The 27,713-nt window shown below is 44.5% G+C and overlaps 1 protein-coding gene across 1 annotated transcript in view; it reads right to left on the bottom strand.

Moving 5' to 3' along the window:
* Positions 1 to 1,797: 1,797 nt before the first annotated feature.
* LOC138211960 (dachshund homolog 2-like) overlaps positions 1,798 to 27,713 on the bottom strand; it is a 77,649-nt gene continuing 51,733 nt past the window's right edge. The window contains exons 3-12 of the mRNA XM_069172172.1: positions 21,166 to 21,276; positions 16,456 to 16,665; positions 14,144 to 14,305; positions 13,915 to 14,052; positions 13,732 to 13,806; positions 10,307 to 10,407; positions 9,395 to 9,542; positions 9,114 to 9,296; positions 7,644 to 7,709; positions 1,798 to 2,970 (exon numbers count right to left, since the gene is read on the bottom strand). Of these exons, the coding sequence (XP_069028273.1) occupies positions 2,927 to 2,970; positions 7,644 to 7,709; positions 9,114 to 9,296; positions 9,395 to 9,542; positions 10,307 to 10,407; positions 13,732 to 13,806; positions 13,915 to 14,052; positions 14,144 to 14,305; positions 16,456 to 16,665; positions 21,166 to 21,276 (1,238 nt within the window). The 3' untranslated portion in view covers positions 1,798 to 2,926. The remainder of the gene's footprint in view (positions 2,971 to 7,643; positions 7,710 to 9,113; positions 9,297 to 9,394; positions 9,543 to 10,306; positions 10,408 to 13,731; positions 13,807 to 13,914; positions 14,053 to 14,143; positions 14,306 to 16,455; positions 16,666 to 21,165; positions 21,277 to 27,713) is intronic.

The raw sequence follows: 27,713 nt of genomic DNA, 5'->3' as shown, positions 1-27,713 counted from the left end.
GTTCGATCAGGGGCCTGGAACTTAGTGTGTGGAGAATTGCATGTTCTTGCTTGTGGGGTGACTCTTTGTCACGTTTACATGCATGATTACATTGCATGACATTTGTTTTAGATTAGACTATATGCATGACAACATGCATAATTTAGTCATCCATATTAAGGATGCCTTAGATTACATTTAGGTTATTACTTATGCAGGAACATGCAACTTCCACATGTCAAGCCCCAGGCAGGGATCGAACCTGGGACCTCTAGACTGTGAGACAATGACGCTGACAACTGCACCAATGTGCTGGCTTCTATAATGTGAACGGAAGTCATACTTATGGCATGTCGTACAAAATATGACAAAAAAGTCATACTATATATACATACGAGTCTTTACGGTGGCGCCGTGCTAGTGGCAGCCTGTTACAGCAGCTCCCCGAGTGTGTTTTGTTTTAAGTATTTTCTTTCTTTCTCCTCTCTTCAGAGTTGTTGTTTTTTTTCTTCACGTGTGAAGTGACAGTCAGACAATGGACTGTAACTTTTCCACTTTTCTGGTGGCTCTTCTACTTTTTTCCTTCTTCGTAATGGAGAGCTACGCACAGCGGATTGGGGCATTGTTTACTCTCGTGATCAGCTGATCGCGCTGAGTAGACCTCTACTGCTGCTACCCGGAGCGAGGCCTGAGATCCCCGTTGAACTTTGGAGAAGACGTCGGGGTTGCAGAGCTGGAGCTCAACTGAAGGCGAAGAGGAGGAAATATAAACCATCGGTACCGGAGATCTTAATGGGGAACGTGAGGTCGTTGGCCAACAAGACGGACGAGATCGGCGCGCTGGTAAAGACCCAGAGAGAGTACCGGGAGTGCAGCATCATGTGTTTCACCGAGACATGGCTGCACTCACATTTCCCGGACCACAGCACGGCCGTACCCGGCTTCAGGACTGTTCGGGGGGACGGAGACGTTGTTCGGAGCGGTAAGAAGAAAGGTGGAGGGATTGAAGTCTATGTCAACGAGAGGTGGTGCAATCCCGACCACGTGTGTGAAGGAATGTTTCTGTAGCCCGGACATTGAACTTCTAGCCGTGGGGATGCGCCTGTATTATTGCCGAGGGAGTTCTCGTCCGCCATTGTTATCGCTGTGTACGTTCCTCCATCAGCTGATGCAGAGGCAGCAGTGGACACCATCCATGGACCACATGGGGAGGACATCAACAGCATGATGGACTGTATCACAGAATACATCAAATTCTGTGAACACACCGGACCATCCTGGACTGTACACTGCTTCCCCAACAACAAGCCGTGGATCACCAGTGACCTGAAGGTGCTTCTTAATCAGAAGAAAGCAGCTTTCAGGTCTGGGGACAGGGAGGAGCTCAGGAGAGTTCAGCACGACCTGAAGGAGAAGCTGAGAGAGTGCAAGGACTCCTACAGGAGGAAGCTGGAGGCAAAACTCCAGCAGAACAACGTGAGGGAGGTGTGGACCGGTATGAAGGAGATTACTGGGTTCAAGGGGCGAGAGAGACAACCAGGGGGAACCTGGAGAGGAACAACCAGGGGGAACCTAGAGAGGAACAACCAGGGGGAACCTGGAGAGGTCCAATGAGCTAAACTGTTTCTTCAACAGGTTTAGTTCACCACCCTCATCTGTCTCCTCCACACCTCACACCTCCCAAACACCTCTGCTGCCTCCCCCCTCCCCCCTCTGCCCCCCCTGGTGAGCTGCATAGACACAGAGTCCTCAACTCCAAAGGGCTCTTCCTCCATCGACACCATGACCCCCCCACCACCCCCCTCTCTGTGACGACTGGCCAGGTTAGGAGACAGCTGGAGAGACTCCACCAGCGCAAGGCTGTAGGACCTGAAGGCATCGGCCCCAGGGTCCTGAAGACCTGCGCCGTCCAGCTGGCTGAGGTCCTACAACACCTCTTCAACCTGAGCCTGAAGCAGGAGGAGGTCCCGGTGCTGTGGAAGACGTCCTGCCTGGTTCCAGTCCCTAAGAACACGACTCCATCTGACCTCAACGACTACCGACCGGTTGCCCTCACATCTCATGTGATGAAGGTGCTGGAGAGGCTGGTCTTGGCCCACCTCAGGCCGCCGGTGAAATCTTCTCTGGACCTTCTGCAATTTGCGTACCAGCCTCATGTGGGAGTGGATGACGCCATCATCTACCTGCTGCAACGAGCTCAGTCGCACCTGGATGGAACCGGTGAATCTGTGAGAATCACCTTCTTTGATTTCTCCAGTGCATCCAACACCATCCAATCACTGCTACTGAGTGAGAAGCTGCGGGTGGTGGGGGGGTGGTGGGGGTGGACACGTCCACCGTCTCCTGGATCACTGACTACCTGACAGGCAGACCACAGTTTGTCCGTCTGGGCAGTGTGCTGTCTGATACGGTGGTAAGTGGTATTGGAGCTCCTCAGGGAACTGTTCTGTCTCCTTCCTGTTCACCTTATACACCACTGACTTCCAGAACAACTCAGAGTCAAGACATCTGCAGAAGTTCTCTGATGACTCTGCAGTGGTCGGATGTATAAGGGATGGACGGGAGGAGGAGTCAGTGGATGGTGTATAAGAGGTGGACGGGAGGAGGAGTCAGTGGACGGTGTATAAGGGATGGACGGGAGGACGAGTACACGGCAGTAGTGGAGGACTTTGTGGAGTGGGCGGGAAGAAATCACCTGCTCCTGAACGTGGCCAAGACCAGAGAGATGGTGGTCGACTTCAGGAGGAAGACGACGGTTCCACAACCGCTGAGAGTTCTGGGAGAGGAGGTGGACATGGTGGAGGAGTACAAGTACCTGGTGTCTCCATGACAACTGACTGAACTGGAAGACCAACATCAACGCTGTCTACAAGAAGGGGATGAGTCGATTCTTTTTCTTGAGGAAACTTCGATCCTTCAATGTGTGCAGCGAGATGTTGGAGATGTTCTACCATCTGTTGTGGCCAGTGCTTTGTACTTCACTGTGGTCTGCTGGGGGGGAGAGGTGGAAGGGGGGCAGCATTAGAGCCGGTGACATCAACAGACTTAACAAACTGGTTAAGAAGGCCGGCTCCATCATTGGCTGCAAACTGGACAGTCTGGAAAAGGTGGTGGAGAGGAGGACGCTGAACAAACTATTGTCCATATTGGATAATCCTGTCCACCCTCTCCACCACCTGCTGCAGGGACAGAGGAGGACGTTCTCCAAAAGACTCCTCCAGCTCCGCTGTCACAAGGACAGATACAGGAGATCATTCCAGATACAGGAGATCATTCCTGATACAGGAGATCATTCCTGATACAGGAGATCATTCCAGATACAGGAGATCATTCCAGATACAGGAGATCCTTCCAGATCCAGGAGATCATTCCAGATACAGGAGATCATTCCTGATCCAGGAGATCATTCCTGATACAGGAGATCATTCCTGCCCACTGCAATAAGACTGTACAAGAACTCACCTCTGGCAAAATCCATCACACAACAGTAACACTGTTGTCTGTGTTTCTTGGTTGTTTGTATATAAAATATATATATACTGTATTGTATATACTGTGCATTTTATATTTAATATTTTGTACTGTTATTTTATTGCTTTTTATTATTTTATTATTATTTTATTGCTTTCCTGTCTGCTGCTGTAGCGGAAAAAAAATTCCCTTTGGGGATTAATAAAGTAACTACCTAACCTAATCTAACCATGTCGTCCAAAATATGAAAAAAAGTCAAACTATAGCATGTCGTCCAAAATATGAAAAAAAGTCAGACTATAGCATGTCGTCCAAAACATGAAAAAAAGTCAAACTATAACATGTCTTTCAAAATATCATATAAAAGTCATAGTATCCTATGTCCTACAAAATAATGAAAGGAAAAAATATTGTACATGTGGTAAAATGGAGCAGCGGTTAGCACTGTCGCCCCATCATGTCAAGGTTCTGGGTTCAATCCCCGGGCAGGGTGCTTTTTGTGTGTTGTGTTAAATAAATCAAACGTGAGTATATCCTGCAAAATAAAGAAAAAAAAAACAGTGTATGTGTTGAAAAATGGAGCAGTGTTTATCACTGGTGTCTCATCGTACCAAGGTTCTGGGTTCAATCCCTGAACAGGAAGAGTTTGTGTGTTTTGCAAAAAAGTCACCCTATAGTATGTCCTACAAAATAAAAAAAAAATAAACAAGCTTGTATGTCTGGTAAAATGGGACAGTGGTTAGCAGTGCTGTCTCCCAGTCAGACGGTTTCAGGTTCGAAACCTCCCCTGGAAGGGAGAACATTAACATCTCATATGAAATAGCATGTCGTCCAAAATGTGAAAAGGACAAACACCCTTTGTTTGGGCTGAAGTGCAATTTGAGGGTTAAAACTTGGTTTTAGCATTAAAGTTAAAAAATATATTAAGGTTAGGGTGATGGTTGAGACTCGGCATTCAGTCATCATAGTTAAGGGGCGGGGCAATTCATAATGGCAACGAGTGTCCCCACACGTATAGTAAGACACGCATGTGTGTGTTTGTGTGTGCTGTCCTGGTTAAAAATGAGGCTGACCTGCCTTGTTAAAAGTCTATCAGCTGGGTGGAGAAAATGTCACCAGGTCTTGGAACAAGGTCACATTTTTCAACTCTGTCTCGAGGAATCTGCACACTCCTCCTCCACCTGCCTCATCCCTCCTTCTCCTGGCCTCCTTTTCCCCTCCTCTTCCTCCCCTGGTGTTTGTCCATGATTATTTCCCCTCTCTTTTTCTCCTTTTCTCCCCCCAACTGACATCCTTTCTTTTTCTCTCTATTTTTGATTTCTCACTATCCATCTTTCCTCTCATTCTTTCGCTGTACTCTTCTTATCTCTTCCTTATTTTTCTCTCTCCTATTTCTTGTCTTTATATTTTCATTCATCCCTGTCTTCTCCTCCTCCTCTTCACCTCCTCATCTCATTCCTCTTTTCTTCCCCGCTCTTCATCTCTCATTCCCCTTTCCACTCATCCTCCTCCCTCCTCTTCTTCTCTACTGTCTTGCCTTCCTTTCTTCACCTCCTCCTCCTCCTCCTCACCTCTCTCCTTCCTATTCCTTCACTCTCCCACTTCATCCCTCTTTCCTACTTTCACCTCTTTCCTTCTTTGCGTCTCTAAACTTTCTGTCTTACAGCCTCTCTTCCCCCTTTTCTCTCTAAACTCCTCCCCATCATTACTCCTCCTCTCCCCAGCCTCCCTTTCTTCATACTCTTTTCATTATTTTCATCGTCTATCCTTTTCCTTGCTCCTTCAAATCCCTCCATCTTTTCATTTTTTCTCCTCTTCCTCATTTTTTCTTCCTGAATTTCCCTCCATTTTTACATGGCCACTTAGTCCGGTCGTCTTTTAACAACTGCAAGAAAACGATCTTCTCTTCAATCGTCTTCCTCTCCTTTTTCTTTTCTCTCCCTCGCTTCCCGTTTCCTCTCTTCCTCCTTTCTCTCCCTCTCTTTTTGATTGTAATGCCATGTCTTTCTTTGTATTCAGCAGTTTTCTCTTTACTCGTTAATTAAGAGTGTGGAAGGTGAGAGAGGCAGGGGAGAGGTGTGTGTGTGTGTGTGTGTGTGTGTGTGTGTGTGTGTGTGTGTAAGTAAACCACTGTAGGTGCAAAATGCTTTTATGGTAGGAGGGATGAGTGTGTGTTTGTCTCTTTGTGTGTGTGTGTGTGTGTGTGTGTGTGTGTGTGAGAGCAAGGCAGCAAAGGGGTCCTACTGGGCCAATCAACATTAATGAAATCAGGTGGGTCTGTGTGTGTGTGTGTGTGTGTGTGTGTGTGTGTGTGTGTGTCGGAGTGCTTGGCTTGCAGAAGAGAGGGGATCTAAAAGGGGTCTAAAGAGGAGTGAGAGCTAATTAGAGTTCCCTGTCTCACAAGAGTGTGGATCAAACACACACACACACTAAAATGCACAACTCCAGGTACAGTGCACACACACACACACACACACACACACACACACACAGATACAGAGTGTGTGTGTGTGTGTGTGTGTGTGCCTGCAGATATTCATTTATACACAGAGTTTCAAGTGAAGGTTTTCAATGTCAGGGAGGACTGAGCACAGCTGGTGGAAAGAGGACGACACATGCATACTAACACACACACACACATCACTACTGTACTTGTGAGGACCCTCATTGGCATAATGCATTTCCCAAGCCCATAACTCTAACCTCCACCTTACTTTAACTTCATCTTTAACTTTTTTCACATTCGAACAACTCCTCCCTCAAAACAGCCACACGTCCGACCTGTCTCAGAAAATTAGGATGGCGGAGAACCAGAGCGTCGCCCCAGTTTAGATTTCTGTGTAATCAAAGGCGGATTGTACTTTGATGAGCTGGTCAGGTGGATGTTGGGGTGGATGGCGGGAGCACAAAGCCCACATCCTGATTCTCGTCTGTGGTTAAGCTCAGGTTACAAAAACATGGAGATAAACACGTTGTGGATTCTTTTGTTTGTAAAACCAACCAATCTTTACTCAACCTTAACGAAGTGCTGCCAGCATCAAAGCATGACCATAAAAAAAGTTTGTTAAAGCTACCAGTGGATACCGCAAGATCGGGCATTTTACCAACATCTTTGCCAACCTTTGTCTGTAACTCACCGACAAGTAAATGTACACCATTACACTTTTTTCAAAATATATTTTCTGTCTATTAACGTAATTTATGGAAAAGAGGGTTTCGAAGTTAAGACTAGACAAAATATCCTACCATTAAAAAAATTGTTTATAAAAGATTATCTAATTTCCAAGAAAGTTTCAAATCGAAGAGAATTTCTTCCCCTAAAAAAATTAAAAAAAAAAAAAATCTAACTGTAAAACTTTTCTTTCCACTCCGTTTGTCAAAATATTCTTATTTTGAAAAAACGATCCTCAGTCTTTTCTCAAGAATTTGTATCATGTTGTTGCTCTCCGAAACTGTTCTTTCTCCTAAAAATTTCTTTCTCACTTCCTGAACTGACCCCCCCAAAAATAATTCCAAAAAATGCTCTTTATTACCGGCTGTCTCTTCCTGAAACATCCTCACTCTCCAAAAATGTGCTTTGTTTTTAAAATAATCTACAATAACTTCACTATTAAACTTTCTAAATATCCTCACTGTCCAGGTAGAAAACTGAAATTGGTCCCGACAGAGATGGACGTTCAAAACATGCACACACAGACACGATCATGTTGACATGTTATTGCACACTCACACACACACACACACACACACACACACACACACACACACACACACCACACCACACCACACCACACCACACACACTACACATAAACTCAATGAAATATTTGCACATCAAAGGGAGGCCACTGTGTCTGCTTAATGTCTCCACTAATCTAGACTGGGCCCCAACACACACATATGCCCACCATGTGTGTGTGTGTGTGTGTGTGTGTGTGTGTGTGTGTGTGTCTAAAAGGTCTGCCTTTCAACGTGCTTGCGTACAGTGTTGTATCTGTTTAAGTTTCGTGTGTGTGTGTTTAGTTGTTTGTGTGTGTGTGTGTATCAGCATGACTCTGCGTTCATGACTGATTGTGCCTGTGTTTTTAATGTTGTTTTTTATTGGTGTGTGTGTGTGTGTGTGTGTGTGTGTGTGTGTGTGTGTGTGTGTGTGTGTGTGTGTGTGCGTGTGTGTGTGTGTGTGTGTTCAGGTACCTTGTACAGCGCCGTTGTCTTGCTGGTTTCCATTAAGTTCAGGTTTGTCCTCGGCTACAGCAGTGTCTGGTATGAAGCACAAAGACAAGACAGAGTCTCAGTGGGTCAGCCAATAAAAAACAAACTGCACCTTGTAACTGCGTGCTGGCCGAAAAACAAACTGGATCCACACAGAAAAAAAACCCCCAAAAAAACCAACCATTTTGTCCAGAGAAGAACACTTGTGGTCTTTAAATGGCCTGAAAAAAGCATTTTCGATCATAATTTGGGTTTACGACCAAGTGTTCCTGAGCCCATGCAGTGATTTCCACTTATAGAATCATGGCTGTTTTTAAAGCACAGTTCAGGAGGTTTATGTTCTCTGGGTTTCAAAACGACACAGCAACGGACAGGAAACTGACACAAACTGACCAAGAGGGAAGAGCACACAGACTAAATACAGCAGGGAGGGAAGGACAACGAGGGACAGATGAAACTAATCCGGGTGGGGCCAATCAATTGGTTTAACTGTATTGTTCTGATACTTTTGTTGAACAAGGGACACAAACATACAGTCCAACCAATTATTATTGAATAATCAACAATTATATTGATTCACTCGTCAAAATTGCTCAAAGAAAATCCTCAAATGTGAGCAGTTAAAGACTTTAAATGGAAATGTTGTTGGTCATTAGGGGCGTGCGCTATGATGTGAGAATATCAGGGTCATTTTTAATATGATAAAAAAAAAAACATGAATAATGTGATTATATACCAACTTATTGACATCATAATGTCAGAAGAATACCAGGAAACTTTTCGTACAACCGGTGACTCTTTAAGTCTGCCTTTATAAGCACAAGAACGGTTCTGATTTGTTTTATTGTATAATTGTTCCACTCCGCTGGGCAGCCGGTGTTTTATTGATAATTTCAATGTTTCGATCAATAAGATGAGACCTTGTGCTCAAACCTTTAAGATTTCAACACCTGCAGGAAAAAGTTTTCTCCGATGCTCTTTTTGTCTTTTTTTATGTCTCATACGGGATTTAATGTGGGTCACACACACACACACACACACACACACACACACACACACACACACACAAGTAAAACTAAGCAGCACCCGTAGTTGAAGAAAACAAACAAACAAACAACAACAACAAAAAAGTCGAACCAAGAATCTGCTGGTGATGTTTGTTACGAACAGTTTAGAAACTGGACCGGACCGTCGTGTGCGGTTTTAAAACCTGTAAAACCATGTTGGTGTTTTTGTGTCTGTCGATGGCGCGCAGACGGATGAACCACAGCTGATTAGTTTCAGAGTTTTATGGAGGGAAGACGGACGAGCAGCAGCAGCTTGTAACTCCGTTTTAAGAGCTGCGCGTACGATGAAGGACGTCGAGGTAAAAAAAACAAAAACATAAAACGAGGATCAAACAATCAGACACGTGGGAGGTAAAAAAAAAATTAAAAAAAGATCCTGTCGTACCGTTCTTGTTGTTGTTGTTGTTGTTGTTGTTGTTGGCGTGCAGCGGCTCCGGAGACGGGGAGGACGAGGACGAGTGCTTCAGAGCGTCCTCCACTCTCTCCCGCCTCTTGGACTCGAACTCCAGCGCCTCCTGCAGCTTCCTCTTGGCCTTCTTCTCCTTCTTCAGCCGCTTCTGGATGGAGGCTGGAGGAGGAGGAGGAGGAGGAGGAGGGAGGAAGAGGTTCAGTCACACCGGCCGCTCCGTCAGGCCCCGTGCCTCCCAGTCGCCCCCCCACACTGACCTCTGCTCTGGAGCTCGGAGGTGAGCTGCCGTTCCAGACTCTCCCTCATCTCCCGCTCTCTGTACAGCTCCATCTTCAGCTCCCTCTTCTCCGCCTGGATCTGTTTGTCCTGCACGCGGGCGTTCTCCACGGCCACCTTCAGCAGGCCCTGCGGGTGGAGGGGCAAATAACAATTAAAGTTAAAAAGCAAGAAACAAAGCTGACGGTTGTATATTTTTGTCCCCGAGGACAATGATATATGACGTAAAAATAAACAGCATTAAACACCTTTTTAATACATTCCATCGGTCTCATGTTTCATTTTCAATTTCCAACATAAACTCAGATATTTTCCTTCATCTAAACTCATTTTCATCCACTTCAATGCTCCTTGTTTTCTAACAGGTCATTATTTCATCGTTGAGCCAGCGAGTCTCCAACGACTCGTCAAAATGTACGTTATCGGTGCCGGATACTCGTTCCTGCCGAGGACTCGTCTCATCCTGGCGAATAACCGAATTCTCCGCAGTTCTTCTTTAAGTTTCCGTTCAACTTGCCGCTCAGCGAGGAAAGAAGCGGGAGTGACGGTGTGATTACGTGATGGCGGATGTGAAGTGTCAAGAGTTGTCCAGTTACATTAGATAAAAAAACTAAAAAACTAAAACAATAGCGATTGGCTGGCAATAAAAGAGGGCGTGTCCTGGGCGCACAGCTCTGCAGCCCCTGTGGGGAAAATTTGAAACGACCAATAGAAGAGCAGCCTCAGGTCACGTGGTTGGAAAAGTTGAAGGAAGTAGATGTATTTACACAGGAAGTAACTAAATACAAGTCGTAAACAGTTTTTATTGAACGCTTACAGAGCCGACAGACCACCAGCTCGATCACTGAGACTCAATCTGACGACACATTTCAAAGAGAAACGGAGGACGTCACCTGGATGTTGGTGAGCAGCGTCTCCACTGACGACAGGCCGTCGGCGAACAGGAACGGGGCGGGAAATCCGGGCGGCAGAGTTTGTCCCAGCGGAGACTCGTCTGTCAGGAACATTCAGCAGAAGACACAAAACTGTCATGCTTTTATTTTGAAATGATTAAATCTTTTACCGCTTCATTCTTTTCTAATGTCGTCATGTGTTGAAGCCTTTTTATATTTCGGTTTTAGGAAAATACTCGAATAAAAGCCAGTTTAGTTCAAACAACCCAGAGAGGACTTACTCAATAAACATGTTATATATTAAATATTACTTTTTTTTAATCAGAATTTAATCAGAAAGGAAACGTTGCTGTTTTTAGCTTCAATAATCAGACACTTAAAAAAAAAAAGAAAGAAAAAAAAGCTCAGTTTCTGGTCTTTTAAAAAAAAAAAAAAACAGCTTTTTACAGCTTTTACCGCTGTTGATTCCAGTCTTTATGCTACGCTACGCTAACCTCTCCCTGGCTTCATATTTAAGCGTTCAGGGCATGAGGTTGTTATTTATCTTTTCCATCCGTCTTTAAGAGAGTGAATCCCAAAACGATTCCTTGAAGAGACACTTTGGGCAAAATCTCAGCGTGGCACTTTAAAGTGTGTCGGATTTAGTGACATCTAGTGGTGACGTTGCAGACTGCGGCTCTTCTTCCAAACATCTAAGGACCGTGCAGGAGACATTTTACGAATCTTAGTTTCAGGTGATTGTCCACCAATAAAATCAGAATTAGGATGATTATTTTTCATTCGGTGGAGTTTATTTTTTCCTTAAAAAAACGAAACGTCCCGCAGACGTCAGGTTTCCATCCGCCGCAGTCGGCACGAGCTTCAGAGTGAAGTTTATGAAATGTTGATGTTTACTAAGGTATGAAAGGCAACGAAGCAGCATCAGAGAAATCAATTACACCACACACACACACACACACACACACACACACACACACACACACACACACACACACACACAGGTCGTTAGTATTCAGACAATCATGTGGGGTACTAATTGGCAAGGATTAAAGACATCCTTGATTCGTGCGTGTGTGTTCATTGTGAGTGCGTCACAGTGCCTGCTCAGCCCTTAATGCCTAACACACTGACAACTGGGTTAACTCTGCTGTGAAATTAACGCTGATTAAGATGCACTCTAACACACACACACACACACACACACACACACACACACACACACACACACACACACACACACACCCTATCTGCCACTTCATCCATACATCCCTCCACCTCTCCTCTCCTCTCCATCTATCTTTCATCGCTTCTTCTACGCTTTCCATCATCTTCATCTTCAAGTTTTATTTCTCTTTTTTTTTTTATATTTCCCCAACTTCTCTTCTTAATATCCTTTTTTTTTTTTCTACCTTCCTCACTTTTCTTTCCTAACTTTTCCCCAATTAATTCCCTCATTTCCCCCCAAAAAAGTCTCCATTTTTCATCTTTAAACCTGTAATAACTGGTTGGACGCAGTGAAAACAAATACTAAACACGGCACTGACATATCCTCATATTTTAAGTTGATACAGTGAATTTCTTTTATCTTATTTCCACCTGCAGCAGCATTACTATTCCCGAGGAGTTTCTGTTTCAGGAGCAAACGCCGGTCCGACTCTCTGACACTCTTTTTTTTCTTCTTTTTTTCAGCTTGGTCTTTTTAAGCTGCTAAACGCTCCGCCGCGTTCAGCCGCTCGTCTCCGACTGCGTCCGCCCGCTGTCGGCTGCTGAGCATGTCGCACGGCGGCTTCTCTGAAAAACAGCGGCCGCCTGCGGTCGAAGACGACGCAGAGAGAGTGAAACTAAGCGGTAAACAGACGGCTACGCGATCAGCTGCAGGTTCAGGGAAGGTTTATCTACCACGTTCAGTAAATATCACTGAGCTGCTTTGGGTCAAATTCATTCTCCATATTCAGCCCAAATCACAACATCTGTTCAATAACTGTTTCTATTCACCCTGATTTATCACGATATTTCTTCTCTTTTTGGTAAAGAGAAAACACAAAAAAAGCAGTATGAGGAGTACGGAGGGTGAAAGTAGAAGATGACCTGGTGGAAAGAGACAGAATGAGGAAAAAAAACCTGATAGAGGGATAAAAGAAACAGGAGGGAGGAAATGAAGGATAAAAAATTAAGGCTGAGATGATTCCAGAGTGCTCACGGGACCTTTCGTGTTAAATCAAGCTTTCATAGCTCCATCCAACGCTTTTATTTTGAAAAGGGGCACTTTACTCATGAAGGAACCCAACGGAGTGTTTCAGCTGTTTTTCTGAGTCTGTTTACGTCTGAATATCTTGAATGGGCACCAACACAGCCTGGAGACAGCTGGCCACACGGAAACAACAGCAGACCAAACACGACGCGCCGTAAGGTCACTTCTGACCACACGTTTGGTTTATTATGTTGTTCTGCGACGGTAATCGCTGCGATATCGCGTCCAGATGGAGCGAGGCCACGTGGAGCGTTTCGCTGTCTGTTATTTTCCCCCTGAGACGAGCCGTAACACTTTCTCTGGCTTTTTAAAAACTTTTTCTCCCTCTCCTCCCTCATGGTTTTAATAGAGGGGTGTCAGCAGACTGAAGTAATGAATGCTAAATTAAAGCATAATTCTACTTAAATCCATCTTTTAAAAGGTCCTAAACAGCTAAAAAGTGACATTTCTGTGAATTATAACATTTGAACTGATGTGAACTTATCAAGAAAATTTGATCAAATTTATCAATAGTTTCACTCTAGAGAAATATATATGGATCATTTTACATTCATAATATACAGTTTGGGATGTTTGTTTTTAAATCAGTGTCTTTTTATGTGATTTTAATATATTTCTTCATTAAAGGGCCGTTTGTTAACTTTCAATTTGTAGCTTTATAGTTTTTTGACGCAGGGAAACACAACGTGTAGTAAGAACAGAAAACAGAGTAGGACGGAGGGGCCCCGCATGCTTTTAGTCTGTGACCTCTTGACCCCTTTTAGCCGTCCCTCCTTCACTTAGCCTCCCCCAATAACCTCCCCCCCTCCCCCCATCTATCTATCTATGTATCTATCTCTCCATCCCTCGTTCCTGATTGATGACTTACAGACAGGTGATCAATAGGAGGGGCCGAACATCCTGACGCTTCTGTTTCTCTGTTTGTGTGTGTGTGTGTGTGTGTGTGTGTGTGTGTGTGTGTGTGTGTGTGTGTGTGTGTGTGTGTGTGTGTGTGTGTGTGTGTGTGTGTGTGTTTGAATACAGTACATGAGGAAAGTCCTCCTAAGTGAGGACAATTTGTCAGATGTCAGGAGGAAATGGGTGAGGGTTTAGATGAAGGTGCGTAATGGAATATCCTCACTTATATAAGAGTGTGTGTGTGTGTGTGTGTGTGTGTGTGTGTGTGTGGTCCAACCTTTGTCCTTTGTTATTTTCTTGATGGGTGCAGCAGAGTTGGTCAGAGCAACATCTGCATCAGCTGACACCAATCCTGTTGAAAGGAAACACACTCAGCTATAGTGTGTGTGTGTGTGTGTGTGTGTGTGTGTGTGTGTGTGTGTGTGTGTGTGTGTGTGTGTGTGTGTGTGTGTGTGTGTACCCAGTCTTTCGGGCGAGCTGGAGGCCGAGCTGCTGGGCTGCGACTGCAGAGGAGTGTTGGTCTCGTCCACCGACGGAGAGAGAGACGGACTGTCACACACCCTCTCCTGGAGACAGACAGGTGTGTGAGTGCGGTGGTCTTATTGTGGTTACCGTGGGTTACCGTTAAAACACCAGGCATCAAAGAGGAGACACAGTCAGACATGTTCGCGTTGCGTTACCTTGATGACGGGGCGCGCGGTGTACGTGGGTGTGTATCTGCTGGGCCGCGGCGGCCATGTTGGCGATGGTGTTGAGGTGGTTCATCTGGGACATCGCCATGGCAACAGACGCAGGCGGCAGCCCCATGGGCAGCAGGGGGTGTGGCATCATCATGAAGGGCAGGTCCAACCCTGAGGGGCGGGAAGAGACGGAGACAGTGGGCGATGAAGAAAATGAATTTAACTGTACTTCTGATTTCTAAATGTGATGCAACATTTGACATCTTTGTATACTCTGTTTGATGGCCTCTGATTGGATGCTGGCACGGACGTTACTTAGCAACAGATATACACACGACTAAAGGCTTCACCAGCATTCAGTCTGAAACCAGCGAGCAACGACGAGGAACTTAGGAAGAAAACGTAGCAGAAGTTTACTTTATAATTAAAGTTGGAAATGTATTCACAAAAAGGCCCAAAAAATGAAATAAAGGGTTGAACAAGTGGATGAAATTTCACCAGGAGACCACGATGTTGGGAAATATTACTGCATTCAAAATGTCCTGAAAATCTTAGGATTTAATTGAACTTCTGTTTTTCTGAAATTATACTTTTGCCCCTTTTTTAACTATATTTTCTTTAGTCACTGCCTCTTTAAACACATTAATATCGTCTATTTTTTTTTTAAATTTCTATCAATAATTTATACAGTAAGTGTGGCAGTGCTGAAGCAGTACGAGCCGACAGATCTACATATTTGCTTCTACCTCACTTTCTCCTCATTAAATTCTCCTTATTAACCTCACTTGGACTAATATTTATGTGAAAGTTTGCACCATTAAAAAAACAATATGAATTCACTCAAACGGGAGCCTGGAGGCGTTTCCTGCAAGATGTTATGAATTTTTTTGACTTCTTGCAAACACTTATCATGTAATAAATTCAAGAATTATTTCAGCATAGAATAAATACACGTTTTATAAGAGGAGAGAAGAAGATGTCGATCATAGCGCAGGTGAAGTCTGATGTGTTGCGGCGTTCTCGTAAACTGAAACGGAGCCGCGGTGAAAATGAAGCGAGACGGACGAGAAGGTTTTGTGTCTGTGAACTTGTGTTGAACTTAACCTTGAGCAGAGAGAGACAGAGGTGTCATCTCAGTGTCAAACATCTCACTAATAAAAGTTGACAAAGCAGAGGAGGAGGCGGGGGGAGGAAGGGATGATGGGGATGAGGGGGAGGAGAGGGAGGAGAGGGAGGAGAGGGAGGAGGAGGAAAGAATATGGAGGTTAAAGTGTTAAAGGGTGACGAGGTGAAAGAAAAAGGAAGGTCACCACCTCGTATTTGTCCTCTTTCCTGTTATTTCTTTTTCTCACTGAATCCCTCTCCTCCATCTGTTTTGGTCCTTTTTCCTGTTGTTCATTTTTTGTTTTCTATATTTTTGTTTCATCTCTCCGCTTTCATCTTTTTCTCTTTTCGTTTCCATCTTTCTCAACGCCTTTTTTTTTTTTTTTGCCATTTTTTGCCTCAATATTTACTTTTTACAACCACACCTCCTCTCATCCCTTTCTCTTCCTCATCTCATCTCCTCCTCCTTTTTCCACATGCACATTTCACTGCCTTTGCGAGGACCTTCCATTAACTTCGATCCCTCCTTTAACCCCGAACCTCCTAAAAGTGTGACATTGACCTCTGACCGCCGACCTCGGTGCCCCTCGTGACCCTAAAATAGCCCCCCTTATGTTTTGAGATGTACACACTTGAGAAGAGACATCCCAGCTGCCACACACACACACACACACACACACACACACACACACACACACACACACACACACACACAAAATTTGCAGCGGCTGCTTTCATTCCAATGAAACAATAACACTGATTGCTGTTGTCGTGACAACTGAAGTGATAGAATAATCAATGTGAGTGTTCGTTGCCTCCCGTTGCCCAGTGTGTGTGTGTGTGTGTGTGTGTGTGTGTGTGTGTGTGTGTGTGCAAATACATTACTTCTGCAGTAAGAAAAAGAGCGAGTCTGTTTGTCTGCGCATCTGTATGTATGTGACCGTGTGTGTGTGTGTGTGTGTGTGTGTGTGTGTGTGTGTGTGGTGTTGATGAATTGAGTCATTTAGTAGAGTGTGTGCTGATTAATCCAGGCAGAGTGTTAATACAGGAGATGGGAACAGATTAAATGGCGTACATTAACAAATATTGCCACCCCTTAAACACACACACTGAAGGTCTGTGTGTGTGCGCTTCGATTTCTCCATGTACTTTGTCTAAGTGTGTTGTTTGTGTGTGTGTGTGTGTGTGTGTGTGTGTGTGTGTGTGTGTGTACTCACTGTTGGCCAGTAGCTGTTGCTGCTGCTGGAGTTGCTGTTGATTGACAGCTCCTAAGGCCGGCCCCCTCCCGGCACCTCCTGCTGCACCACCTCCTCCTCCAACACCTCCTCCCACCGCCGGTCCTCCTCCTCCTCCTCCTGGTCCTCCGCTGTGGGCTCCAGCAGGGGGGCTGGTGAGACGCTCCTTATCCCAGGAACACTCACTCCCTCCTGGGCAGAGACGCAGACGTTACAGCTCCAAACAGATCAAACACTTCAGGGACAAACTGTAAAAATGTGACTTCTCTGTATGATGATGTAAAGTTCACATACGATACTGTGCTTAACTTATTGTTGCTAGATATTTAAGCACGGCACATTTACGACTGATTTACGACAAAAAGAATTCTTGAAAAAAAATTTTTTGAAACGAGACGTCTTCATCAGGCAGCTGACGTCACACGGAGCATTTCGTAGCGCCTGAACGTAACACCATTACCTGATCAAAATGTTGCTCGGTTGTTTTTATGTTTTTATTAATTGTAAAAATTGTGATTAATTAAAATGATTAAAAATGTCAAAACAAAAGGGAAAAACACCCCATTCAAAAAAAATGACAACATGGTTATTTGTTTTTTTTTTCATTTTAAACTTCCTGTTTACACTTTAAAAAGCTCATGTGTGTGAGGACTAAAATTATTTACTCTTTATTTATTATTATTCCGCTTGTTTACAATAAAACTCAAAGCTACTCCTTGGTTTCAACTGAAGACGGTAAATTGAATATGCTTATTTTAAAATGGTACATGATGAATAAAAAGCACTACACGGCCGATGCGACCAGATTATTAAAAAAATGATCAGCGTCAAATCGCTTGTCGGCTGTTGGATTGTAAAACTGATTTAATCGGCGTTCCCTCTTCACACCTTCATTCCTGCACTCGCTCGCTCTCTCTGCTCCCCTGTTCCCTCTCTCATCCATCTTCATCTCCCTCCATTAGTTTGAATTAGCAACCGTCTCTCTCTATTATTGCCTACTGAATTCCCTGCGCTCAGTGTGTGTGTGTGTGTGTGTGTGTGTGTGTGTGTGTGTGTGTGTGTGTGTGTGTGTGACAGCTGGGCCTCATCCCCTCTGCCATTTACACAGGGGAAGAAAAGAATATAAACAGATGGGCAGATGTTCTCTCTCTTTCTCTCTCTCACACTTCTCATTTTTTTCCTTGGACTTGTCCTCCCTCTCATCACTTTCTTTTCTCTCTTTCACTTCTGTTTTTTTTTTTTTTTTTGTTGCCCTCTTTACATTTCCTTCCACCTCTCCTGTGTGTGTGTGTGTGTGTGTGTGTGTGTGTGTGTGTGTGTGTGTGTGTGTGTGTGTGTGTGTGTGTGTGTGTGTGTGTGTGTGTGTGTGTGTCCCTCTCTTTTAAGTGTCTGCTTTGTGTAGTTCAGGACACCTGAAATCAGTAAAATTAAAGTTTAGTTGCCCCAATTTTGGACAGTTTCGTCTCCGCAGGAGTCCAGCACGGTGCTGCACACGGAGCAGCAGGAAGCAGCAACCTTCACCAGGAAGTATTCAGAGTGTCGACTCTTCATCATCATCATCACTGAGTTCGTCACGTTAACGTGACCGCTGCTACGTCAACATTAGTGATTTCAACCGCGGACCTGAAACTGGAGCAGAGAAACATCAGATTTCCGGTAAACTTTTGTGGGGAACAAAAAAAATCTTCAACACACCCGCTTGCAGCCGAGTGTTCCTGAGCCCATGCAGTGATTTCCACTTCAGAATCAATACTGTTTTTAAAGCAGGGGCCCAAAAATCACTGACATCCAATATTGTTTTTCGGTCCTTGCCCCTCGCATCCGATTTTGGCCGTTGAAAACGGGCGAGAACTTCGCGTGTCGTCATGTTGGAGAACCCTGTTGCCACGGCGCCACCGTTTAGGTAGTTTGCAGCGAATGTTTTCCCCCTCAGACCCATCAGAACGTCTCAGTAGAACTCGGTGTTGAATCGGATGCAAGGGACGAGGCCGAAAACAAATATTGGATGTCTGTGATCTTTGGGCGCTCAGGAACCACCGCTTTAAAAACAGCCATTATTCTGTAGTGGAAATCACTGCATGGGCTCAGGAACACTTGGCTGCTAGCAGGTGTGTTGAAGACTTCCTGTTCACCCAAAATCTGATATTCCTCTGCTCCAGTTTCAGATTTCTACGGTGAAATCACAAATGTTTCACGTTAGACTGGACTGGACGCTGTAGCAGACCTGAAACATTTAAAACAATTTTCCTCTTTCTGTCTTCGTCTCCCTTCAGTCATGTTTAACTCTTTTTTTTTTCCTTCCTCTTTTTGAACTCATATTTATTTCTTCTATCTTTTCTGTCTTTGTTCTGAGAGTCTTCTGAGTTTCACTCAGTCTCTCCCTGACAAAACAAAGATATGGTTTCCATTGACACATGAATCTCTCTTTCCATCTCTTCTCTCATTCACACATCGCTCCAATCTGTGTTTCTCATTTCTGTCAAAGCAAAAAAAAAAGAAAATCCCTGGATTGTCACCGCGAGCAGGAGGAGCCCGAGCGATCGCCTTTCACTCATCAAACAGCAGAACATCTTTTCTTTTTTCCTTCCTTTTCCTCTCGCCCTAAATATCCCTTTCTCTCATTATGAGTCTATTTTTCCCCTCCGTCCTCCCTCGCTTTATTTTCTTTTTCATTTCGTACATTCGTTCCGCTGCTCTATTGTCCGCCACAGTTTCCCAGGCCGGTGTGAGTGTCTCTTACAAAGAAAATAAGGTCGGACAATGAAAAGAAAGCTTCTCCGCGAACTCGCAAAACAAAACAAAAATCACTCTGAATGAAATAAAAGAAGACGAAGAAGAGCGGGAGGGAATAAATAAAAAAATAAAAAAATGTAAACGACATGGCGGAGGAGAGTAAAATGAGAGAACAGAGGAAGAGTAACTCTATCAGCCCATCTGCCAGGTCAGCTGAATAAAAGGAGTAGAGCGAAGAGGAGAAAGGAAAATAGAAACAGGAGAATCTGGGTGGAAACAGAAAGAAAGAAGGATAACGGCTCTCTCCTTTCTTTTTGTTTTCTGTCTTTTTAATAATTCAGAGAAGCAAACACAGCAGAGATTGAGTGGACCGGAAAAGCGTGCGTGCGTGTATCTTTGTTTTTAACACGTCACCTACAAAACACACTAAACATGATATTCAGACCTCTAAAGTAATCATTATTAATCTCAAATGACTTTTGTCTCATAAATATTAGCAGGTTTTAAGTCTGTTTAGCATTATTCAAACCTCAAATGGGGATAAAGTGTTAAAAAAAAAAGTTAATTCAGACGTGCAGAATTCGAGCTGTGCGAGACATAAATATTCAGACCCGTTTTTTATTTATGATCTTTTTTTATTTCAAGCCAAATACGAAAATTATCGAAGGCATGACATAGCAAGAAAATTTAAACTTGTTAAACACTGAAAAGGCAAACTTCACTGTCAGCCATTTATTCTCCATCTTGTTTTTTCCCTGGACAGTTAAACCACCATCTCTCCCTCACTTTGTTTTTACCAACATGAGGCCTAAACTTTGCCACATGTGGGAAACATGTGACAAAAGATCAAACATCTTCCAGCCATCCATCAACCCCGACCTCCTCCCAGCAACCGTACCGTTAACTTTACACTCGAGCGTTCGTCATCGAGCGTTCGTCATCGAGGCCTCCGTCTCGTGTCTGTTTGTGTTCGTGGCGAGGCTCGGGTCGACTTTCATTTCTAACGGATACTTTCTGCTCTGTGTTTCACGGTTTGTCGTGCGAAGCGACGTAAGAAAAGAGGACTTTAAATGGAGGTAACTGATCCTCGAGGAGCAAAGTCACAAAAGAGGAGAGAGGTGGAGGTGTGACAACAGTGATTCAGTAATATAAAGGAATCATTTGATGTTACAGTTTTAAACCTGAAGAAATGGCTAAATGTTGACTTTTGAGGAAATTAAAATGATTAATTTCCGATCGTATCAACATTATTCAAATAAGGTGACAGAGGAATAAACACACATTATTATGATTTTTAATAAATCTTTTCTTCAGTATATATTTATTTGGAACCATTTTATATTCCTTTTTGTAGATTTGTGTCTTTATGAAAGAAAATAAGTAGGTATACTCTTTTTTAAGTATGTGTTCAAGTTGACGACCGTTTACGTCGCTTACATACTGCGTGTTACTGCAGGACTCCACCAGAGGGCGCACCAGAGAAACAAACAATATAAACACGACGTTCAGATCAACATGGTGACGATCGAGGGCGTCGCTACTTTGCTGATTCTGAGATCACGAGGGAGACAAAGCGCCATGGTCTCCGTCCACACTCTGTTCTTCCAGTATTTCCCTCCACGCTGCCCCCTACAGGTCAGCTGTATGTCGCATCTTTCTGAGGACGAGCACAACCAAACAGACGCAGGATGCTCGAGGCAGTTTTCATACGATCCAACAGTTCAGGACGAAAACGAAGCTTTTATATTTATTTATTTACTAAACAAAACATTATTTACATGAGTACCGTCACTGTCGCCTCACTGGTTCTTTTTCAGATTTTGTAGGTTTTTCTGGTGGTTGTTTAATACCTGTACAGGTGTGTGTGTGTGTGTGTGTGTGTGTGTGTGTGTGTGCGTGCGTGCGTGCGTGCGTGCGTGCGTGCGTGCGTGCGTGCGTGCGTGCGTGCGTGTGTCTCACCTGTGTTGGAGTGTAAGTCGTCGTTGTCCGACTCGTTGCCGTTCTGGAAACTCATCATCATCTTCATCTTCTGCAGCTTCTGCAGCTCGGCCATCGCAGCTGCCGTCAGGCCTGAGACACACACACACACACACACACACACACACACACACACACACACACACACTGTCAGTCAGTATTTGAATCAACATCATCCGCTGTCCATCAACTCCAATATTTCTCACAAGAGCCAATCACAGCTCTCATTAATTCCTTCCTGGACCTCACAGGTGCTGCCTGCCCCTTTACCCATGATGCTTTGCGGCGCGCTGTGACACACATACTGACAGTTGCGCCCGGCTGTTGCTGTCAAATTTTCCTTTTCAGCGCGAGTGTTTTGCTGCAGTGTTTCAGGGTGTGAGCGCCGTTTCAGACGCCTCGGGCCTGATGTACAATCACTGATACACACACATGCAGGAAAACAACACACACACACACACACACACACACACACACACACACACACACAGAGAACACGCCCCCACCGCTACAGGCTACACACACACACACACACACACACACACACACACACACACACTCTTTTGTATGGACTAAGATCCCTGGCTCTGTGCACTGACCTGGAACTGACTTCTATACACAACAACCAGCAGAGTGAGAGAGATGACCCTGTGTGTGTGTGTGTGTGTGTGTGTGTGTGTGTGTGTGTGTGTGTGTGTGTGTGTGTGTGTGTGTGTGTGACTTGTCTAAATCCACTATTGTGTGTGCAAGTGTGCAAGTGAGCTTTTTCATTGTGCTGAGTGTGTATGTACAGTTTGCTTTCATATATAAATGTGTGAGGGACGCACACATGTTTATTTGTGCATACATATGTATGTATGTGTGTGTGTGTGTGTGTGTGTGTGTGTGTGTGTGTGTAGGTCAGTTGGTTTTGCCCCGGTCACGGTTGACGGCCTTGGAGGAATGTCCATTACACACAGTACAGTTGTCTGCAAGCCATAAAGAAAACAAGATAGAGGGATGAAGGGGGAGGGGGTGTAATGGGGGAGGGGGGTCGGAGTTTGAAATGTAATTTAAAGCAGGGCGGAGGGATGGATGAGGGAGGAGGACGAGGAGGAGGAGGAAGAAGAGAAAGTTGTGAGCAGGTTCAACTCTGACTGATGAGGTCCATTTATTAAATGACTTAAACTTCACTTCATACTTTAGTTACTTTGTAGATTTAAGTTAAAAAGCAACATAGAATTAACTTTTAAATTATGGAGAGTTTTTCACATGTTTACCAGCTTCAACTTTCAAATAATGCAAACACATGAATGCACTCAGCTGTCAATCAACTGGATCTGTGGTTTGGACTTTGAGGAAACTTTTGATACTCGTATGTTTGGACAACTTTAAATGACTCAAGTAAAAGATACTTTTGATCAAATCTTGTTTAATATAAAGTCTGAAAAGTCTTTTATTTTCTTTAAAACAAGTATCAGATTTATACTTGAAAATAAAAAGATTAAAGAAACGGTTTCTCTTCAGGTTACTTCAATCTCTTTTCCAAAATTTTCTGTATCGGACATTTTTCTTTTTGCCTCGTCCTGTCTTCTTTGAATAAAAAGACGTCTGTCAACAGTGTAAAAGGTGTTTAAAGATAAACCTGCTCCTTTATTAGAAAGTGTTTAATTTCCTCCTGGACGACCAGAAGTTTGAACCAATGGAAAGAGAATTGATGAATAAAAAGCAGTTTGATCTTCATGCTGATTGATGAATGAAGCTGGTGATGCTGGTGAATTTATTTAACTTTAAACTGAATATTTTCAGGTTTGATTGGACAGAAAAAGACGTTTGGAGACGTCCTGTGATTGGCAGGTTTCTTACTGTTTAGAGAGCAAACAATGAATCAAAGAATCAATAATGACAATAACAGCCAGCTGTAGCTCTTGTTTTATTTGGCACCATCAATTATTCTGTATGTTTTACTTGTATTTACCCATTATTGTCATTCTGTTTATCCATAATGATTACGGCGAGACAGTCAGTCCCTTCATGGAAAATTAAGCGTCTATTTTGAAAGTCAATTACTAATTTTTTTAAAACATTTTCTAACTTATAAAGAAATTATAACAGAAACTATTATTTCATATTTTATAGATGATTATAGATGAGGAAATAACAAGAAAATATTATTTCTCTTAAATAAAAGACTAAACTGTGAAGAATGTAAAACCCCATTGAGGTAAATTTGCTGTTTTGGACTTAATTCATTCATTCATGTTTAAATAAGGAGCAGATAACATGAAACATCGATTTATACATCAATCTGTCAATTCTCCAAAGTTGAACCGAGATGCCACCTAACGAGGTATCAGACGGAGAAGGAGAGAGGAGAGAGGAGAAGGAGAGAGGAGAGAGGAGAGAGGAGAAGGAGAGAGGAGTAAGAGAAGGGGAGAGGACACGGAGAAGGGGAGAGGAGACGGAGAAGGAGAGAGGAGACGGAGAAGGGGAGAGGAGACGGAGAAGGAGAGAGGAGAAGGAGAGAGGAGATGGAGAAGGAGAGAGGCAGATGGAGAAGGAGAGAGGAGACAGAGAAGGAGAGAGGAGAAGGAGAGAGGAAACGGAGAAGGAGAGAGGAGAAGGAGAGAGGAGAGGAAAAGGAGAGAGGAGACGGAGAAGGAGAGAGGAGACGGAGAAGGAGAGAGGAGAAGGAGAGAGGAGACGGAGAAGGAGAGAGGCAGATGGAGAAGGAGAGAGGAGACAGAGAAGGAGAGAGGAGAAGGAGAGAGGAAACAGAGAAGGAGAGAGGAGAAGGAGAGAGGAGAAGGAGAGAGGAGACGGAGAAGGAGAGAGGAGAAGGAGAGAGGAAACGGAGAAGGAGAGAGGAGACGGAGAAGGAGAGAGGAGAAGGAGAGAGGAGACGGGGAAGGAGAGAGGCAGATGGAGAAGGAGAGAGGAGACGTAGAAGGAGAGAAGAGACGGAGAAGGAGAGAGGAGATGGAGAAGGAGAGAGGAGAAGGAGAGAGGAGACGGGGAAGGAGAGAGGCAGATGGAGAAGGAGAGAGGAAACGGAGAAGGAGAGAAGAGACGGAGAAGGAGAGAGGAGATGGAGAAGGAGAGAGGAGAAGGAGAGAGGAGAAGGAGAGAGGCAGACGGGGAAGGAGAGAGGAGAAGGAGAGAAGAGACGGAGAAGGAGAGAGGAGATGGAGAAGGAGAGAGGAGAAGGAGAGAGGAGATGGAGAAGGAGAGAGGCAGACGGGGAAGGAGAGAGGTCTATTCAGAGCGCCCGAGGCTCGGTGACCAGACGTATTGTCTGCCGTCCTGCTGAGAGAGGAGGAGGATGAAATGGAGAAAGATGGTCGAGGAAAAGAGGCCAGAAAACAAGCGAGGATGGGGTTGTTGTTTTTTCCATCGAGCTGCTTCTCACAGACAGAAATACACATGATTGAAAATGACATCAGCTGCTGTCAAATTTTTTTCCTCACATCTCGTGAAAAACAAGTGAAAGTTGGTACTTTTAATTTTACCATTAAAATGCATTTAGTTAATAGAGAAAGAGAGAAGAGCGGAGACGATACGTTAAAGGGAGAAAACAAGAGGAAGTCGGATCGATGGAAGAAGAAGAACGAAGGAGAAACGAGAAACGGAAAAGAGTCACAGAGAAGAATGAGTGAGGAGAAAAAAAAGTGGGATGGATGAAGGGAAGGAGGTCCGACGGATAAAAACGAGGGAGAGAAGACAGAAGGAGTATCGGAGAAGTGGAGGAAGTGGAAAAAGGACGAAGGGAAAGAAAGCAGATGAATATGTGGATCTATAAGAGACAGTTCGTCCACGATGGTCAATATAGAAATTTGAGAAGTCGTCGATGGATGAAAACTTGTCGAGACGTTCGTGCTCCCCAGAGGGTGAATCCTCCGAACGTGGAGGAACCCCTGACTTCTCCTCTACGACAATCGGAGATGCCGAGGTAACCTTGAGAACGGGGTTCCCACATTTAGTCCGATTTCTTTTTTTACTCAGACCAAATGGTTCATTGATTAATAATCATTAGTTTCCATCTTCCAAAACTTGTTGAGATATTTTTTCCTGGATTTCAGGGAGTGACGCTGCAGGCTTGTAAAAAAAAAAAACACTTTTGTCCTCGCTAAAGTTGAAGTGACACGTTTACTGAAATTTTAAGACTTAATATTTGGAAAAGAAAGAGACGGTAGGGGGGTGGGGTGGGGGGGGGAGGGTCCGGGGTGGGGGGGGGTGGGGTGGGGGGGGTCCGGGTAGGCGAGGAGGGGGGGGGGGGGGGGGGTCAGACTACTCTACTGAGGAACACCTTCAAACACACTCAAACTCAAATAAAGTTGCAAATACAGATAACAGGAAACACACATGGGTGGACACACACTCAGCTGATGACAGGACACACACACACGCACGCACGCACACGCACACACACACACACACACACACACACACACACACACACACACTTGGACACGGAGAGTCAGAACGACCGCTTCGCCTCAATGCTACCAGAAGTCGATCAATAGTGAGGGCAGAGACACAATACTGTTCTCCATCATGACTATCAAACACACACACACACACACACACACACACACACACACACACACACACACACACACACACACACACACACACACACACACGGTTCTCTGCTGCTTTCAGATCGATGGCTGTCCGCTGTGTCCACGGTTACCGCGCATCGACCCCCGTCGCTAATGGCGACCACGGAACCTTGGGAATTAGTGGGTGATTGATTGACAGACTGCTTCGAAAATACACGCATCATATAGAGCCAGTGTGTGTGTGTGTGTGTGTGTGTGTGTGTGTGTGTGTGTGTGTGTGTGTGTCCCAGCGTTCCCCTGTGGGTTGTCTGCATGTTGGTTCCTCGTCTCTTTTATTCCTCCTCATGCATCGTAATGTTTTTCCGAAGGACAGACGAGAGAAAAAAGGAGACGACTTCGAGAAGTAGCGAAAAGAAAAATGAGGACACGGCAGATTAACGGCAGAACGACGGTGAATCGTCTGATTACACGACGCGGACGACCGAGGAGATCAAGGAGATCGAGGAGATCGGGGAGATCGGGGAGATCGGGGAGATCGAGGAGATCGAGGAGATCGGGGAGATCGGAGAGATCGGGGAGATCGGGGAGATCGAGGAGATCGGGGAGATCGAGGAGATCGGGGAGATCGAGGAGATCGGGGAGATCGAGGAGATCGAGGACATCGGCGAGTCAGAAATCTGGAGGATTTTCCAACCAGTGCTGAGAGGAAAAAAAAGATCTTTCAAAACTTCAGTCTTGATGTAAAGATCCACAACTTCTCTGAACTGGATGCTGAGATTTAGATCTCGTTCGTGTTTTTTTTTTTACTGTGTTGATGCCAAAAAAAAAATAAATAATAATAATAATAATTAAAACCTTTTTTGCAAGAACGTTAAAACGAAGTCACGTGTGAACACGTGGTCTCACGGAGAGTGTTTAACGGCGGCCATCACAACCAACACGACGCTCCACGTGAGATCCTCCTCCAGCACCGAGGGGTCCGGATGGTCTTTCATGGCTTCCAGTTTCCTGGTGGAGGCCGTCGGGCGATCTTCAAGAGTCCTGAACGCCTCCCTTCCCTCCCCCCACCTCCCTTATCCCCCCCACTGAGCTCGCGTGAAACCCACCCCATTTGGCTGCGCTCGTAAATATTTAATCCGCTGCACCTCCATCTGACGAAGTGCTCCGAACGCGCTCTCAGAGTCGGAGTGACACTTTGAATAAAACAAACAGGAAAACGGAGAAATTGCTCTTTGTGTTCTGAATTTAGAAACACACTGTTCTGGCTCTTTTTTTGTTGTTGTTTGTTTGTGTGTTTTTTTCTGCCTTTTTCTTCCTGCGAGCACTCCAGAGTGGCAATTTACAAATGCAGTCGATTGCTCTTGTGCTGAGTCAAAAAGATTTCAGCGCCGCGCTCCGGCACTTAGGTCGCCCCGTCTTTAGCTTTCAACCAACGTCCACGATGCCCATTTGCGGCCGATCTGCAGCGGCCATTTTGTGCTATTTCCAATAGACACTGGCTGGGAAGTAATTGTTTTTGCAACGTCTTTGACTTCCAGATGTTTGAGTGCGTAGAAAGCTCAGCTAGAAGTTTCCCAAGAGGCGTTTTCAATATGAACCGGGAGGGCGACCGGGTTTGTTGGTCCGTGAATAAAATTGTAATTAAATTCAGTTTCGAGGATTCTGTTCCCTGTAATCTACAGCAATTGTTGGGTTCTTGTTGATGACGTCAACAGTTTGGGTTTCTTGTTGTCAAATAAGATTTAAAGCGAAAGACTAGAGAAAGACCAGAGAAAAACTGGAGAACGACTAGAGAAAGACCAGAGAAAGACTCCAGAGAAAGACTAGAGAAAGACCAGAGAAAGACTAGAGAAAGACCAGATAAAGACCAGACAAAGACTCTAGAGAAAGACCAGATAAAGACCAGAGAAAGACCAGATAAAGACCAGACAAAGACCAGATAAAGACCAGACAAAGACCAGATAAAGACCAGCGAAAGACCAGATAAAG

Source organism: Embiotoca jacksoni, unplaced genomic scaffold (assembly GCF_022577435.1).
Source record: "Embiotoca jacksoni isolate LCO1_2020_lvr unplaced genomic scaffold, fEmbJac1.0.p SCAF_51, whole genome shotgun sequence".
Taxonomy (NCBI): Eukaryota; Metazoa; Chordata; class Actinopteri; family Embiotocidae; genus Embiotoca; species Embiotoca jacksoni.
This window is presented reverse-complemented; position numbering and strand designations above follow the sequence as displayed.